The sequence below is a fragment of the Babylonia areolata genome, chromosome 29 (genome assembly GCF_041734735.1).
Source record: "Babylonia areolata isolate BAREFJ2019XMU chromosome 29, ASM4173473v1, whole genome shotgun sequence".
In the NCBI taxonomy this organism is placed as follows: Eukaryota; Metazoa; Mollusca; class Gastropoda; order Neogastropoda; family Buccinidae; genus Babylonia; species Babylonia areolata.
In genome coordinates, this window is record NC_134904.1 from 2,838,600 (window position 1) to 2,856,099 (window position 17,500).

At 43.6% G+C, this 17,500-nt stretch overlaps 1 protein-coding gene across 3 annotated transcripts in view; it reads left to right on the plus strand.

The window, feature by feature from the left end:
* LOC143274977 (uncharacterized) overlaps positions 1–2,989 on the plus strand; it is a 13,914-nt gene extending 10,925 nt beyond the window's left edge. For all 3 annotated transcript variants that reach the window (XM_076579008.1, XM_076579006.1, XM_076579007.1), the window contains 2 exons: positions 2,024–2,096; positions 2,682–2,989. In XM_076579008.1, coding sequence (XP_076435123.1) covers positions 2,024–2,094 — 71 coding nt within the window. In that variant the 3' untranslated portion in view covers positions 2,095–2,096; positions 2,682–2,989. The remainder of the gene's footprint in view (positions 1–2,023; positions 2,097–2,681) is intronic.
* Positions 2,990–17,500: the final 14,511 nt, after the last annotated feature.

The window sequence follows — 17,500 nt, forward strand, 5'->3', positions numbered from 1 at the left end:
CTCGGGACCCTCAGAGTGAAAGTCCAGCAGTATCAGTATCAGTATCAGTAGCTCAAGGAGGCGTCACTGCGTTCGGTCAAATCCATATACGCTACACCAAATCTGCCAAGCAGATGCCTGACCAGCAGCGTAACCCAACGCGCTTAGTCAGGCCTTGAGAAAAAAAAAGATAAAAAAAGGTAAATAAATAAAGATGATAATAATAATAATAATAATAATTATGGTAATTATGAGGCGCAAAACCTTGATGAAATCAACTCTAAGCGCTCAGAAAACAAAAAACAAACAAAAAACAATCAATCAATAAATGAATCAAAATGTTTTTCTTAAATAAATGAAATTAAAGAAAAAAAAAGAGACAATAATGATGATCAAAAAAGCAAATCAGTGTAAATGGACAACAGATGGGCAAAGAAGAATGAAAGATGGAGACTGGCACAGAAGAAAAAACGCAAGGATAAAAGAAAAACGAAACACACCCCAAAATTACAACTCCAAGCCAGTGACGCTCAATACTTCTTACAGTGATACTTATATAGTGTCTTTTGGTCAGAGACTAAACTCTAAGCGCTTTGCAAACAGCTGTTTGTTTAACAGGCCGCTTAAATGGGCATAGCTGACTGAAATCTGCCATTAAAATGCACAGTATGCAAACCGCATGAACAAAAATAATAATCAAAACAGTCCAGCGCTTTAACCACTAGGCTGCTGCGCCGTCATTGTATTGCGTTGCATCACATTGCGCTGTTTTGCATCCTGTAACATTGCATTATATCACCAGGGAATTTAGGTGTCGTTTTTTTCTGGATATGTATTATTGTGTTTTCCGTTGCATTGTAATAATACAATCATTGCTTTACATTGTATCATAAGTTCTTTGTCTTGCATGGAAATGCCAAGTATCGTCGTATTCTTTGCATTGTGCGGTGTTGTTTTGCAGTGTAAGTTTCTACCGTGTTGTCTCGCTTCGCATTGCATTGTGATGCACTGTTTTGCATGGTATTGCACCACTATATTGTTTTGTTTAGTTGTATCATTTGTATTGTATTGTGTTGTTATGCAATGCATTGCATTGTGATGCACTGTTTTACATGGTATTGCACCACTATATTGTTTTGTTTAGTTGTATCATTTGTATTGTATTGTGTTGTTATGCAATGCATTGCATTGTGATGCACTGTTTTACATGGTATTGCACCACTATACTGTTTTGTTTAGTTGTATCATTTGTATTGTATTATGTTGTTATGCAGTGCATTGCATTGTGATGCACTGTTTTACATGGTATCGCACCACTATACTGTTTTGTTTAGTTGTATCATTTGTATTGTATTATGTTGTTATGCAGTGCATTGCATTGTGATGCACTGTTTTGCATGGTATCGCACCACTATACTGTTTTGTTTAGTTGTATCATTTGTATTGTATTGTGTGGTTATGCAGTGCATTGCATTGTGATGCACTGTTTTGCATGGTATCGCACCACTATACTGTTTTGTTTAGTTGTATCATTTGTATTGTATTATGTTGTTATGCAATGCATTGCATTTATCGTACAGCTTTGCATTTTGAAGCATTGGTTTGCATTCCACTGTATTTGTTCGTTGCGTTTCTTTGCGTTATCTGTTCGTTATGACATACAGTATTATTTATATTGTATCATTGTGAATGTAATGACAAGAAAATTCCTTCGACGCACACATTTATAAACGTGAGCGTGCGTGTGTAGGAGAACTGTGTTTAATGTGTATGTGTGGGTTGTATTTTCTTTCTGTCCCACAACCACTCTCCTCTCCCCCTCTCTCCTTCTCTGTAGTGTGTGCGTGTGTCTGTGCGTACGTCGGTTGGCGTGCGTGTGAGTGTCCGCGTGAGTGCATGAGTGCGTGCGCCCGTTTATGAATATGTAAATATTGTAACGTATTGCAAATTTCTAGAGGAAATGGTAATGATATGAATGAGAGACTTACGAATGTTTTGGAGCTCAATAAGTGAAGGAGACAAACACTTACTCTTGGTTGTGCAGCTCAGTCTTATGTGCAGCCTGGGGTTCGAATAACCAAGAATTACATACCCACTCAGTACTACAGAGGCTAAAGGTATGTATTTGTCCATCCATCCGTCCATCTCCCGCCTATACATATATACATTCGTTCACACAACCACCCACCCACCCACGCACCAATCCATACATCCATCCACACCCTCATCTCTCTCTCTTTCTGTGTGTGTGTGTGTGTGTGTGTGTGTGTGTGTGTGTGTGTGTGTGTGTGTGCGTGCGTGCGTGTGTGTGTGTGTGTGTGTGTGTGTGTGTGTGTGTGTACATTTCATAAGATAAGTTTTGTGTGTAAAATTTGAGCCACGGTAAGATTAACTTTTGTATATATTATGCGTTACTATATGGCGTTTATCAGTGTAGAGGGAACGTATTGAGTAGTGTTGTGATCCATAATTCTATGGACCTCTTCAAATGATTTGGCTTTTCCGTTATGTTGATTTGTCACAAACTGTGATACTCAGCTAAGTGTCATCAATTCTTTGTTAATTTAAAATGCGTGTCACTTGTTACAACATTGTTCTGTTTACAAGAGCTGATGAATGTCTTTTCACTGAGACCTTGAAGAAAGATGATTGATAAATGAAAAAGGCGATTAAAATAGAATATTTCACTTTTGTGTTCTCAGTTCCGGAAGGGGCGAAGCATGCAGCACAGTGTGTAAATTAACGTGAAGACTTCCCCCACTCCATCGAACATCGTTTCTCACGTGGTCGAGATCACGTGCACACCGGGAAGTCACGCGCAGTGACGTGAGGCCGACAACGAGACTTGGTACCTCTCGAAGTGTATTGCGCGCGTGGGTCCAAGAATTACGGTATCTGTGTACATTGCTTGAGGTTCTGTGGGTTTGTTGTTGCGCTTGGCTCTATGAAACCACGGAGAGGTTTGTCTGGGGTGTCTGTTTTCTAATAAACACACGGGTCTGCACTGGAACGAAGGGTCAGTCTTGTTGATGTGGTGGTGGTGGTGGTGTTGAGGTCTTGTTGAGTGAATTGTATCACTTTTTTTTGTCACAACAGATTATATTTCTCTGCATGATATTTGGGCTTTCTCCGTGAAGAGCGCGTCTCCATAGGAAAGCACCATTGATTTTTGCTTGATTTACTATCGAAGTGGATTTTTCTACAATATTTTGCCAGTGACAACCCTGCCCGGCTTTTGTTATGGGTTGTTTTATGTGCGCGAAGTGCATGCTGCAGAAGGGACCTTGGTTTATCGTCTCATCTGATTGACTAGTGTCCAGACCGTCAGCACTCAAGGTCTAGTGGAGGGGAAGATAATACTGGTACCCAAGGATTCTCTCGCTTCCTAGGTGGACGTGTTACCTACCACCAGGCTACTGTTCCGCTTGTTAAAAAACGAAATAGAATAACAAAATAGTAATATGCATTGATACGTCGCTTACCTTGCGGCTCGAAGCGCATAATTAAATACGCTTGCGGGCAATCCTTGCTGTATGATGTTCATCTAATCATTCGCACTGACAAACACACTGACGCACGCGCGCGCACACCGACACCGACAATGTAGCTGTGGTATCCATGTTATAATATACAAGGCACACTCCGCAGGTAAATACTTAAGTCATGCCCGCGCGCGTATGCAGTACATTAAAACATTTTTAAGCATGGACCCACATAACAGTCTGTCATGAATCAAACTGTCATGAATTAAAACACAGATCGCATACAGTGGACATACAGAGCCACAGTATGATCGTAAGAGGGAACATCTCTGGATGTCATTGGATAGTTAATGCAAGGCTCATCCACACACTCACTCATACGCACGGGGGAACGCAAGCACCCATGAAAACCCGTGCACTCAAATACGGGCACGGGTGCCAGCATGCACGCCCATTCATAGCTGTACATAATGTGTGTAACGAAAACAATCAATAATGATAATATATAGCTATTGTTATAATAATGATGATGGTAATAATAATAATAACAACAACAATAACATTAGGCATGTAGTCGTCTTACGTTCCAGTACCGTTTTCTGCGGCAGTTCCATTGCGCGTAATCAGTCGCAATCATATTCACCTGTTACCTTCCCCCTCTCACATACATGCATATGTAGATGCACACACTCACTCACTCACACACACACACACACACACACACACACACACGCACACACACGCACACACACTCTCTCTCCTATTCTCACAATCAAAGTTCGTGGCACACTGCCCAGTGACGCGTGGGAAGAAAGACGCGCATGCCGTCACGACACTGTCAGCCCACTGTACGTGAAATCAGCTAGCGCGTCCTCCCTCAGGTGGACAAAAAGAAATATATGTCAAGTCAGTGTACGTCTTACCGAATATAGAAAAGCACACACACACACACACACACACACACACACACACACACACACACACACACAAGAGCGCACATACGCACGCACACACACAAAGCAAGGAAAGTCAGCTTGTGTCAATTACAGGAATTATTGAAGTACTCGGCAAATCTTTTTGAACCCGTAGTTAAATCACGGACAGAAAGAAAGAAAATAATCGCTGAAAGTGCAAAACATGGATAGCCTTGTCACAAGCATTCGGTTTCAAATACACCAAGTTTGTTAGCCAATGTTTGGCTTCATAAATTATGTCATCGGCGACCGAAAACGCTGGATTTACAGCTAGGTTCGTGAGCGTAATGTACCCGCCTCAACAAACGCAAATGTTTACGCTTAGTTTCCATTTCGAGTAGACCATGCTTGTACGACCTCTAACAACTGTCCGGAGCTGACGTGCAAAGCATGTAAGAAATATATTATAGTGTCCCTTGTGTTGTACCGTGTTTTTATACGTTCGTGCACACATATACGAGTTGTTAAAGTACACAAGGTGTTGATAGATGGTTATGTAATAAGTACATTATATATGTAAATGGTTGAATGACAAGTAAGGATTGTTAAACTTTTTGTTAATACAAGCAATGAGTAAATAACTATGGTGAATAAGTACGGATACAAAATACGAAACAATGGTTTCCTTGGTCCATTTGTGGGCCAGTGAGAATTATTTGATGTACACGTGGTTTCTGTATGTAAGTCTTGATGAATATACCAACGTCGTAGTAATGTGGGCGCATGTTCTCGCTTCTTTCCAGGCTCCCCCTCACATCTTTTTATTTATTTATTTATTTATTTATCTTAATACTTATTTAGAACTGATTTTCCCAAATCCATATTTTACATTTCCAATCCCCACCCCCCTTTCTTCCAAAACCCTAGGTTCGAACTGTCTTGGTTGTGCTAGTAGACGAGTTTCATGACAAACATAAAGAGATAATGGTGCATGAAGGGATTGTTATTCATTCACAGTTAGGCAGACAACTGGATTGATTATCTGTTTTAACCCAAAGCGTCAATTTGTTGTGGGCATGTAACCTGATGCACATCGTTTCCCTTGTTATAATGCCGCCCCTACACCAGGTGTCACTGATCTTGCTGGCTTTCTTCAGCATCCTGGCTCTCCTAGCCACGTCAGCTCGAATCCTCGTCAGGTCTTCATTGAAGAAGATTCTACGAGGAGGAGCAGAAGAAGGACGCGGTGTGCTGGAACCGGCAGCTGCCTTTGATCCTGTGGCAGGGAGAGACGGCCAGTCCAGCGATGAGAACAGCTGTCGCCCGTCCACCTTGCTCAGCCCGCTTCTCGCTTTCATCAGTGCCTGTTTCAACTTGTAGGACGTGAACCTGACCAGCACTGCGCGGTCAGACAGAGCCCTCACGGCCCACTCTGTGACTGCGGCCAATGGCGTGGTCTGGTATGTCCACTCCAACTGCTTTCGCCACGGTCTGGACGATGGCGTCTGTATTCTCCCCAGCAGCCTCAAGGATAGAGCTGATGTGGACGTTGTTGCGGCGACCGTACTGTTCCCAGGAGTCCAGCTGATCGTGGAGTACTTTGATCTCCCGGTCCTTGGCCTCCAGCTGCTCCCTCAGCCCCACGATCTCCTTGCGGAGCTGACTGGTCACCTGGGCAGCAACAGCCTTGGACAGTAGTTCCAGAACAACAGGGTCTACCATAGCCGCCTTTACTTCCTCTCCAATTAGCGCACTTCTCAGCGTACGACATACTTGACTGAGTGGGGTTGTCTGGGCGTGAAGACTCCAGCAAGGTGCTGGACAGGTAACAGGGGTCTATGATAGTGCTGTCACCGTCAGACTCCACAAAGGATGTATCAGCACACGGTCTCTTTCATTCAGCGTGGTCAGTTAGAGGGAAGAGGCAGGACGTTTGCTACCCTCCTTAGTCATATGGAAGTTCTGTTCATTGACGTGGTGCTGATATATTGCGTTGTGTTTAAACACGACAAATCGAAACAAATCAAAAGAAATCACGGCAAGAGCCAGTAAGATTGTGTGTTCGAGTCAAGTGTCAAGTGCTAAGTGTTAACACTTGACAGTGTCAACACATCAGAAAATCCAATTCAACACGAGGATTTTGCACGGGTTTTACAGAAGCATGTCCGCATGTTGACATGTCCTGACAGTTACTAACATGCAGTTCATGCACATAGACATTTCAGGCACATAGGCACATGAATTGTGTTCTCGAATGAGCGATCAGAGTTGGTTCGAAATATACAACTTACAGTAATGTTTCGAGCAGTAATAATAATGGTAATATATTGCAAGTGCCTGTTGTCATGAAAAAAAAATTATCCTGACAAAAAAAAGAAGTAAATGTCTACAACGAAGTTCTGAACATGAATTGTGAACTATTGAAATACCATTGAAATAAGGCACCTGTTCAAAGTCCAAAATACCAGTAACGTGTTCACAAACCCATCACAGTACACAGTAGCTGTAGGCCGCAGAATACACGTCAAAAACAGTGAAAATTCAGGGAGCCCGACACAGCCACGGCTCAGCCATCCGCCATCTTTTCTCTGTTTATTTTTCGTATATATTGTATAATACTTATCTATCACTGAAGCTTTGCAATTCTAAGCAATATCACACACACACACACACACACACACACACACACACACACACACACACACATATATATATATATATATATATAGATATATACACACTTATACATACATACATACACACGAATGCGTATCAACCAAACAACAGTGTTAGCTTCGCTGAAAAGAAGACCCTCGTGAAGGCAGCACTGCGACCACAAGCCACAAGGGATGCATATCACGAGCTTGAACGCTGGCAGCAGGTAGCAATTATGCGCTTACGCACAGGACACTGCCGCCTCAACGCGCACATGTTCAAGAAGCTGAAGCTGGCACCATCACAGACCTGTCCCTGTGGTCTTGAAGACCAAACACCAGAACATGTTCTGCAGACTTGTCCCCTCCACCAGGGACTGAGAGACACCGTGTGGCCAGAAGCGACCCCACTACGCACCAAGCTCTACGGCTGCAGACAAGACCTGGAAGCCACTACGACATTTGTCTCGCAGGCCAGCCTGACTCTGTGACAAGTGCGACCGAAAAGAAGAAGAAGACGAATGCGTATGCGTGTGTGCCCTCAAACACACACACACACACACGCATATATATATATATATACATTTATACATACATACATACACACGAATGCGTACGCGTGTGTGCCCTCAAACACACACACACACACACACACACACACACACACACACACACACACACACACAGACGCCATTCATACACATATACATCATGATGCCACACACAAATAAGGGTGTAAATAGATTTTAATGGGCAAGCCACGTAATTCCTACACACACAAAAAGAACAACAGTAACACATTAATAAGTATTTTTGACATGAATTAAACATTTTTTGTTTTTTAAAAAACGCGAGACTTTTGATTAATCTTTTTTGCTTTGTTGATACACAGGTATGTGCATGGTAATGGTTGTTTCAAGTGTTTTAAGTATACACGTGAGAGGAAATGCTTCCGAGTTGGATACAAGTACCACAACAAAGTCTATATAAAGATGAAAACTAAATCCTGAAAGTAAGCACACGAAAGTTAAAGACAAACCCCCCCAAAAAAAAATGTTGACTTGAAAAACAGAAGCGAAACATAGAACGTGAATGAAACTTGACACAGGAACTACAGGAAAGGTGCACTGTGTGATGGATAGCATAATACACACAACGACAACAACAACAACACGCACACACACACACACACACACGCGCGCACACGAACACACACACACACACAATCGTCTAAAATCACAGAATGTGGATAGACGTTAAACTGAAGAACACACACATAGACACAGACACACACACGCACACATACACACACATACATAGACATTTTCATACACAGGCACACAGAGAAAGAAAAACAGATACACAGACAGACTGACAGACACACACGTACACTCACACCCACACATACACCCTAGATCACAAAGAATATTTTAAAAGGATGGGAAAAGATACTTCAAAGACACGCAAAAAAATACATAAGAAAGGCCACAATATAGGCAAACAACACTGCAGAGTGAAATGGACAGCTGGTGTCCATCCAGTGATCACAGTATCACAACTTATTCACCAAACAGCACAGAACATCAACGACTACGGAAAAGAGAGAGAAAAACAAAACAAAACAATGGAGTGTGGAGTGATGGCCTAGAGGTAACACGTCCGCCTAGGAAGCGAGAGAATCTGAGCGCGCTGGTTCGAATCACGGCTCAGCCGCCGATATTTTCTCCCCCCTCCACTAGACCTGGAATGGTGGTCTGAACGCTAGTCATTCGGATGAGACGATAAACCGAGGTCCCGTGTGCAGCATGCACTTAGCGCACGTAAAAGAACCCGCGGCAACAAAAGTGTTGTTCCTGGCAAAATTCTGTAGAAAAACCCACTTCGATAGGAAAAACAAATAAAACTGCACGCAGGAAAAAATACAAAAAAATGGGTGGCGCTGTAGTGTAGCGACACGCTCTCCCAGGGGACAGCAGCCCGAATTTCACACAGAGAAATCTGTTGTGATAAAAAGAAATACAAATACAGAAACAACAACAACAACAAACAACCATGTTGAATCCTGCTGAAAAACAACAACAAAGGAATGGACTGGGAATGAAGATAAAACAGACAAGAGAGAGAGAAAAAAAAAGTCATAAATAAAGAGAGCATTAGAAAAGAGGAAATTTCTTGCCAAGAATTGCCAAGGCGGGGATGCTGTTTATACTGAAAGACCCCAGGCATCCCACGGGAGTTACATGAACGATGGAACGACGAAATATGATTCAACGAAAAACGAACAGGTGTGATTCAAACCAAACAATAAAGACGTGATCCACACGGCAACCCCCCCCCCCCCCTCCCCCCCCCCCCCCCCACACAGCTTGTCCTTCAGATCCACCCCGTCATTTAAGCCAGGTGTGACAACGAGTCATCACAGGTGAGGGGCAATCATGAAAGATGTTGTAGGGTGTGTACCGGAGGGAGAGCTGGACAGTACAAGGTCTTCGTCTCTTCCTCGAGGAGGGAGGTGGCTGAATGGTTAAGACGCTCATCTGCCAATACAGAGTCCGTCAGGGTGTGGATTCAGTTCGAATCCCGCTCTCGCCCAAGTTTGACAGGAAAATCGAACTGAGCGTCTTGTCATTCGGATGATACGATAAACCCGTGAGCCGATAAACCCGTGAGTCCCGTGAACCGCACGCACTTGGCGCGCTGAAAAAAGAACCCATGGCAATCAGAGTGTTGTCCTCTAGCAAAATTCTGCAGAAGGAATCCACTCTGATAGACACACAAACATGTGGAGTGATGGCCTAGAGGTAACGCGTCCGCCTAGGAAGCGAGAGAATCTGAGCGCGCTGGTTCGAATCACGGTTCAGCCGCCGATATTTTCTCCCCCTCCACTAGACCTTGAGTGGTGGTCTGGACGCTAGTCATTCGGATGAGACGATAAACCGAGGTCCCGTGTGCAGCATGCACTTAGCGCACGTAAAAGAACCCACGGCAACAAAAGGGTTGTTCCTGGCAAAATTCTGTAGAAAAATCTACATCGATAGGAAAAACAAATAAAACTGCATGCAGGAAAAATACAAAAAAAATGGGTGGCGCTGTAGTGTAGCGACGCGCTCTCCCTGGGGGACAGCAGCCGGAATTTCACACAGAGAAATCTGTTGTGATAAAAAGAAATACAAATACAAATATATGTGCATGCACTGACTGCCTGACAAAGCGCGTTTGGTTATGCTACCGGTGGGACATCTGCCTAGTAGATGTGTTGTAGCGTGTATGGGTTTGTCCGAACGCAATGCCGCCTCCTTAAGAAACTGAAACCGAAACTGCCCCATTCTGATTCTTGGCCTTCACCTCTGCAGCACATTTCGCTCACTGCACTCAGCTTCAGAACCACTGTTTCCGTGTTCCTGGGTTCAAACCCTCCACAGTGGGCCGCCATTCTTTCTCCCTGCACATGGAAGGAGATCACCCACATCTCCGCACTCGGGTCTTCCAAGCCTGGCCCCAAACACTTCTTTATTTTTTAAATTTTAAATAACCCCTTCCATTCCAGCGTTCAGTTCCTCCAGCTTTCTGTTTACGTGATTTCATAAGTTGATTGGTTTGTGTGTGTGTGTGTGTGTGTGTGTGTGTGTGTGTGTGTGTGTGTGTGTGTGTGTGTGTGTGTGTGTGTGTGTGTGTGTCTGTGTGTGTGTGTGTCTGTGTGTGCGTGTTTTTTTCCCCCCAGTTCATCCCTCTGAATTATGCAAGCATGAGAATGACAGGTATCAATGTGCTTTGATTTGTGTCTGCAATAATGTTTCGTGCTATCTATATACTAAAATACCTTAATCACCATTATTATTATCATTATCATTGCTTTTGTCTGTTCTTGCTGTTGCTGTTATTGATATCATTATTGCTATCATTATTCTTGTTGTTGTGATGATGATCATCCTTATCATTCAACCCCAGCGTTGGTATCAGTCTTGCTGGGGGTGTCAGGGGAGGGGGTGTGGGTGGAGGAGGGGGCGTAGGTGGACCGGGATGAGGAGGTGGAGGCGGGGCGAGAGCTACCAGTGGTGGAGGAGGTGACAGCAGAGGAGGTGTGACCCTGCAGGGTGTGCCCACACCCGCACCTGTCAGCCAGCATGGACAGCACGCGGCGAGTGGTCAGGTAGGACAGCAGCACCACCACCCCCTGACCGCCGTTGACCAGCACGGAGACGGCCCTCAGCCACGGCAGCGCCAGACTCTCCGCCACAATGGACAGGGCCCAGGTGGCGCCCGTCAGCAGGGACAGGCGGAAGCAGGCCTTGACGTGCTGCTGGCCGCTCTCCGTGTCGCTCTCTGCCCGCGCCTTCAGACTGACCACCTGCTGGATGCGGCGCACCGTCAGCACGAACAGAACGACGTTGACGACGACGATGACGCCCAGCGGCGCTACGACCGCCATCCCCACCAGCCAGGGGGAGCTGAGGTAGCAGGTGACGGCGCTGTAGCCGATGGACTGCCCGTTGGACGTCAGCAACGACACCGCCACCACCACGCCCACCACCACGCCCGGAACCACACTGGTGGCGGCCACGTGCTTCCCCAACTGCCTCAGGCTGCCCTCTCTTCTGGAGGTCCGCGTGCTGGACGAGAAGGTGCGGAACATGTGAAAGGAGGACACGAACGTCCAGCAGAATGTACTCAACCAGAACAGGTGTACCGCTATTCCCAGAGCGGTACACCAGGCCCCTTGAACCGGGCGATGCACCGCCAGCAGCAGAAACAGCTGGGCCAGCAGCAGAGTGCAGCACGTGCCCATCAGGTTGAGGCCGGGCAGTGTGCGCAGTGCTGGAAGCAAGGAGTATACGACCAGGATGAGGAGGAGACACAGCATGGACAGAGGAATCACCGTCATGCTCAGCACGTACTCCCAGAAAGAAGACCCCTGCTCCACTGGGCCCTGACCGATGTATTCAGACAACTGCTCCAGCACAGAGAGACAGACCTGCAGAGACCCATTTCTGAGTTGGACATGAGAGATGTTCGGCAGCAGGATGGGAGAGTAGCCTTCAAACTTCAAGTAAACCTTCAGCATCGCCCCGATGCCCTGGGGAGGTACCACTTCAAACTGTGACTGTGTGAACGTGACGGCAGGACACGTCAGGAGAGGGGACAGCGGAATGGTCAGGTGGAAAGGGAAGTTTTCCATTTTAAAACGTTTCTGAAACTCCCAGTCAATTCTGAACGCAAAGTTTGAGGAAGTGAAAGCTGGGCTGTCACTTGACTCCTGTGAAGACTGACCGGCATGAGCGAAGGTGAAGGTGAGGGTGATGTTGTTGACCTCATCCACGACAGTCCAGTCACTCAGCAGGTTGTCCACCCACGTCTCTTCCAACTCGTCTCTTCTCACAGTGTCCGATGACACTACCCACCCTTGTATTATCATTTCCTTCAGTGTCATGATTCTGCTCTTACTGTCTACAATGAGGGAAGGATATACTTTAAGATCTACTATATTTGAAGGATTCAACTTTTGTTGCAGCATGTTGTGAAACAGTTGTGTGAACCTCTCCCATGCAGAGTCAGTGTCGGGGAGCGAGGCGGAGTTCTTGGGGATGAGCGTGATGTGCAGGTCATAGACCAGACCCTGGATCATGGGCAGAGCTGTGGTGCACGTGCTGTTCTCCGTGGAGAGCACCTTGCCTGCTGTACAGCTCACGTTGTTACACTGGCCCTGAAACAGTTAGCAAACCCGTCTGATTCTACGCACACACATACGTCGAAAAACACCTGCAAAAAATCTTTGTATTTTTATCTTCTTAACAACAAACTGATTCCAGATGACCGTTCGGGATTCCGTGAGAATCATTCTTTTCATACAGTTCTCATGAAGCTTACTGACAGTGTTCTACACGATTTTGATTCTTCTACACAATTTTGATTAACAGATCTTGATAGATTTTTAAAAAGCCTTTGATCAATCATCCCTTGTTACGATGTAAATTAGCAGTTGATAAATCAACGCCTTGATTAACTCACACAGTCCTTTCTTTTCAGCAGAAAACAATGACAGGAAATGATAAAACGACAATCGTTATATTCATCGAACAGGGAGTACCGCGGGGATCCATCTGAGGACCAGTTGTATCTTCCATTTCCGTCAAATGTTTACGTTCGTTCGTGAAATGAAAACGCGAAATGTTTCCCGATGACACACCCCTCCTTCACTTTAAAGAAATATAGAACCTTCAAGGTGATCTTCAGAGACTAAGGACAAAAACGACATCAACATTTTCTAGACAAAAAACTCCTATGGCGAAACAAAAAACATCTTCAAAGAACACGTGCGTGTACTATCATATTCCGTGTTTCTGTCTGCATGCGAGACATGGATCTTCACCGCGGATTTGGAAAGAAGAATATTCGCCATGGAAATAAGGTGTTATTGCAATATACTAACCATCAGATGCACATGCACAAACAAGTATGTCAAACCATTAAGCAGCACAATTAACCATAAAAAAATAGAGACCTGCTGACATCAGGGGGCAAAAATTGATTTTTATTTCATTATCCAGCGTGATCATTGTTTTTAGAAAGTTCAAACATGAGTCTTTCAAAAAACAAACAAACAAACAAAAAAAAGTGTTGATGATTTGCCTGTAATCAGATGTTTGCAAGACACTAGCCATTGAACAGAGTGTGGGTGTGCGAAATGTTTTGTTTCGCCATTTTGAATGAAATGACACTTTGCATCTCGCCACTGATAATAATAATAACAATAATAATAATAATAAAGAGAACATTTACCCCAAATCGTCGAGCAACAGCTGAGATGATATATGGATATAAGCAAAATAAAAATACACGTCTAGAGTAATCATCGAGAAAGTAACTGATCTGTTACCTGTATAATAATATAAAGAATATGTTCCTGCCACGAGAGGTTTTGGTCAATCATAATGCCAGATAACGCATGCTCAGCAACCTATTTTATAGCGTTATCTCTGTAATATATATTGAGTTTTCTTTCATGTTCTGAATTTCCTGGCGTGCACAAATTAACATGGATTCTGTCTTTTCAAGGTGAATGACCATATCATTAGTATCACACCATTTTGCATGACATTCAGAAGATAACTTTTTCGTGAAAATTATTTCTAGCACACTGAATTGATGTATCATTACCCAAAAAATCACACATTGCATGTCGAATGTGTAGAGGTATATAATTGATATCCAAGGAAAATAAGAGGGCCTAAGTTCGACCCTTGTGGTACTCCTCTTGGAACATGCCTTTTGGAAAAAAATATATAACCATGCGGATAGGCAGATTGAATGCTGTTTTCTAAGTAAGACCTAAAGAACCATAAGCAGTTATTGTCAATACCATATGTCTTCAGTTTTTGGAGTAGCATTTCGTGATTGATCAAGTCAGTGTCAGCAATTCATGATAGAACGTGTGCTCCTTTCGGGACAGCACAGGTGGGTGTTAACAATTTACATGAATCAAAAGCTTCTTGTGTCGTCCAGTTTCCCCCTGAATATTCTTTCACGGCACCGATGATAATAATAATAATAAAGCTAACACACTAAGCTAACATACGCCACAGAGTCAGTCACTATGCCATATTTTGCAACAAAGGAATAAAAGTTAAAATGCATAACAAAACATTCTGATCCAGAAGAAGGAAGACAGCATTGTTTTCAGCAGAATTCAAGCAGCAAAAATGCTTGCCCCCAGAATTTTAGACTGACATTACAGATCAGGGTCTCTACCCCTGAACAGAGCTCATTGAGCTGACGTCCACAGGGCCTTTTGGTGAGCTTTGAATTCCTCCTGGGGCTGTTGCCTTTTGACATACTGCTCCTGGACGAATCTGCTCCTAATTTATCGATTATTCTTCTTCTGAGGAATAATGAACAAGGAATGCTCTTCCATTTGTGATCACGCGACTTTGAATCATAAACGAAAGTGTGGGTTTTTGTTTTTTGTTGTTGTTTTTATGTGTTTAAGTAATGTTCTATGTGTTTAAGTAATGTTTTATGCGTTTAAGTAATGTTCTGTGTGTTTAAGTAATGTTCTATGTGTTTAAGTAATGTTCTATGTGTTTAAGTAATGTTTTATGTGTTTAAGTAATGTTCTATGTTTGGTGCTAAGCACTTCTGATTGATGGTTTTTGCATTTATCTTTTTCAGTCTAAAACAAAGCTGATCATTTTGTTGATTTGACAAAGTTTTTATAGTAATTAGTGTGAAAGGCAAGGATGAAATATTTACCAAGTGGTGGTAATCATCTTTTTAGCTAGCTGCTATAGTGTTTTAATTTCTGAAAAAAACAACTTATTACATATTCGAGCAACAGCAACAAAAATAAAAATAAAAAAGGACAAGGAAAAAAAAAGAAAAAAGACCCCCCACCCCCCCAAAAAAACAAAACAAAACAACAACAAAAACAACAAAAAACAAAAAATCAAAAAAAAACAAAAAACCAAAAACAAAAAACCAACAACAAAAAACAAACAAACAAACAAGCAAATAGGCTTCCCCGAGAGTCAGTTATGGCATTGTTTTGATTTTCAATACTGATGCCTAACTTATATATCTTGAAAATTAATGTGGTGATCGTTAAACATACAGATGATGTTTGCATAGAGATGGAAGAGAACATGAAAGAGGATAACTCTTTTACATCATACACATTGTCACGGAAAAGGTATCAATGAAAACTGGGACTAAATGCAATACAATAACTACCCTTATATAATGAAAGAAATTCTCTCATTTAACCAGTGGCCTAAATCCAGATAGAATGCATACTTTCAGATTAATGCAAAGCTGCGATTCAGACCATCAATGAATTTTTGAAACATTATCTGGCAGCAAATCTATGTTGACATCAATGCTCAGTCTACAGACATAGCGAGGACGTTTTTTTATTTTTTTTTCTCTTAATATTATTGGTAAACAGCCGCCCACACTAACTAACCTTTGTATATCTCTAAGATATTTTTGACAAACAAATTCAAATGTTAGAATGCCAAGAACTAAAACTTGCATTTGGTCTTCCGGTTCATGCGTCGTTTACCAGCACGTATAATGAAGCACACGTTTTGCCCTAAAGAGAGAGAGAGAGAGAGAGAGAGAGAGAGAGAGAGAGAGAGAGAGAGAGAGAGAATCTTATCAACTTAAATACGAATTGACATGTGAAATAAAAATCGGATCAAAAGTAGATTTTGTTCAGAAACGGGTGAATACTTTTTTCTCTCCAGTCACTCTGACACAATAATCATGCTTTCACTCCCAGTGGGAAAAAACCCGAAAACAAAACAAAAACAAACAAAAAACGATCAAACAAACAAACAATAAACCGAAACGAACAACCACCTACCTCAGGATCCAGCCAGGTGCCCTGTGGACATCTGCTGGCGATGCTAGGGGCGTGCTGTCCTGGGGAGTCCTGCAGACCCAACAGCAGCGTGAAAGGCGGAGGAGGTGGTTGAAATGCACTATCTCCGATACAAAAATCTACTGCTGGAGGAAATCCATTACATTCTGCACAGTACACGTTCTGATAGAGTTGTCCAGTACGTGTATGACGCACACGCAAGCTTACAGCTGTGTATCGCACACACCGGTCAGCCACTTCAGCATCATGGCGTCCCCACCGTCCCGTTACATTGCAAGAGCGGATTGGTTCCGGAGAATACCAATTGATTCCAGACTTCACGCACTTCTCGGTCAGCAGATTATCTGGAGGATCATGACCTATCTTGCAAGTGGGCCCGTTCTGTGAGGCTTTCTCCAGCAGTTCCTCCTCAGATACCGCCATGTACACGTACTGGAAGTGATCACAGGTGACCCTTTGGGTCCATGACACGTACGTCTGAACCCCGTGACAGGCCGCACAGTCCTTGTTTCGAAACGTCACGTCATTCGTCATGTCGGAAACCGGCACGTCTCCAGTGTATCTGCTTCTGCCGTTCTCACATGCTTGGCGCAAGTCGTCATCCTGTGGCCAGTCATCAGGACAGCGAACAATGCCGACCAGCTTGCCCTCCATGCATCCTGTGTACTGGCCAGCGTCCTTGGTGTCTTCCGTCAGTTCCTGCGGACAGCATGTGCCCATTGCACAGTTGTGGTGTGAGCAAGGGAAGCATTTTATATTCAAACAGCGAATCTTTCTCTCCCGCAGATCCTTGCATTTCCCTCTCAGGAGGTGGTCTTCAGCAGAAGTCATGTTGACTGGAGGTGGTGGACTTACAGAAACGCTTTCTAAGCGGCCACACCAGGCTTCTTTCGTCTGAATCATCCAGAGAAAAAGAACAGTTCGAACATATATGTTCATGTTGTAGTTCCTTAAATTCATCTTGATGAGCTGATTTTGATTAAAATTATTTTGATTTCCGCTGTAGGCCTACCATCAGCTGTAGAAACTTGAAAAATCTCAGCTTTCATGCAATTCTACGAATACCGTATCCACATTCACCTTCCTTTCTTAAGC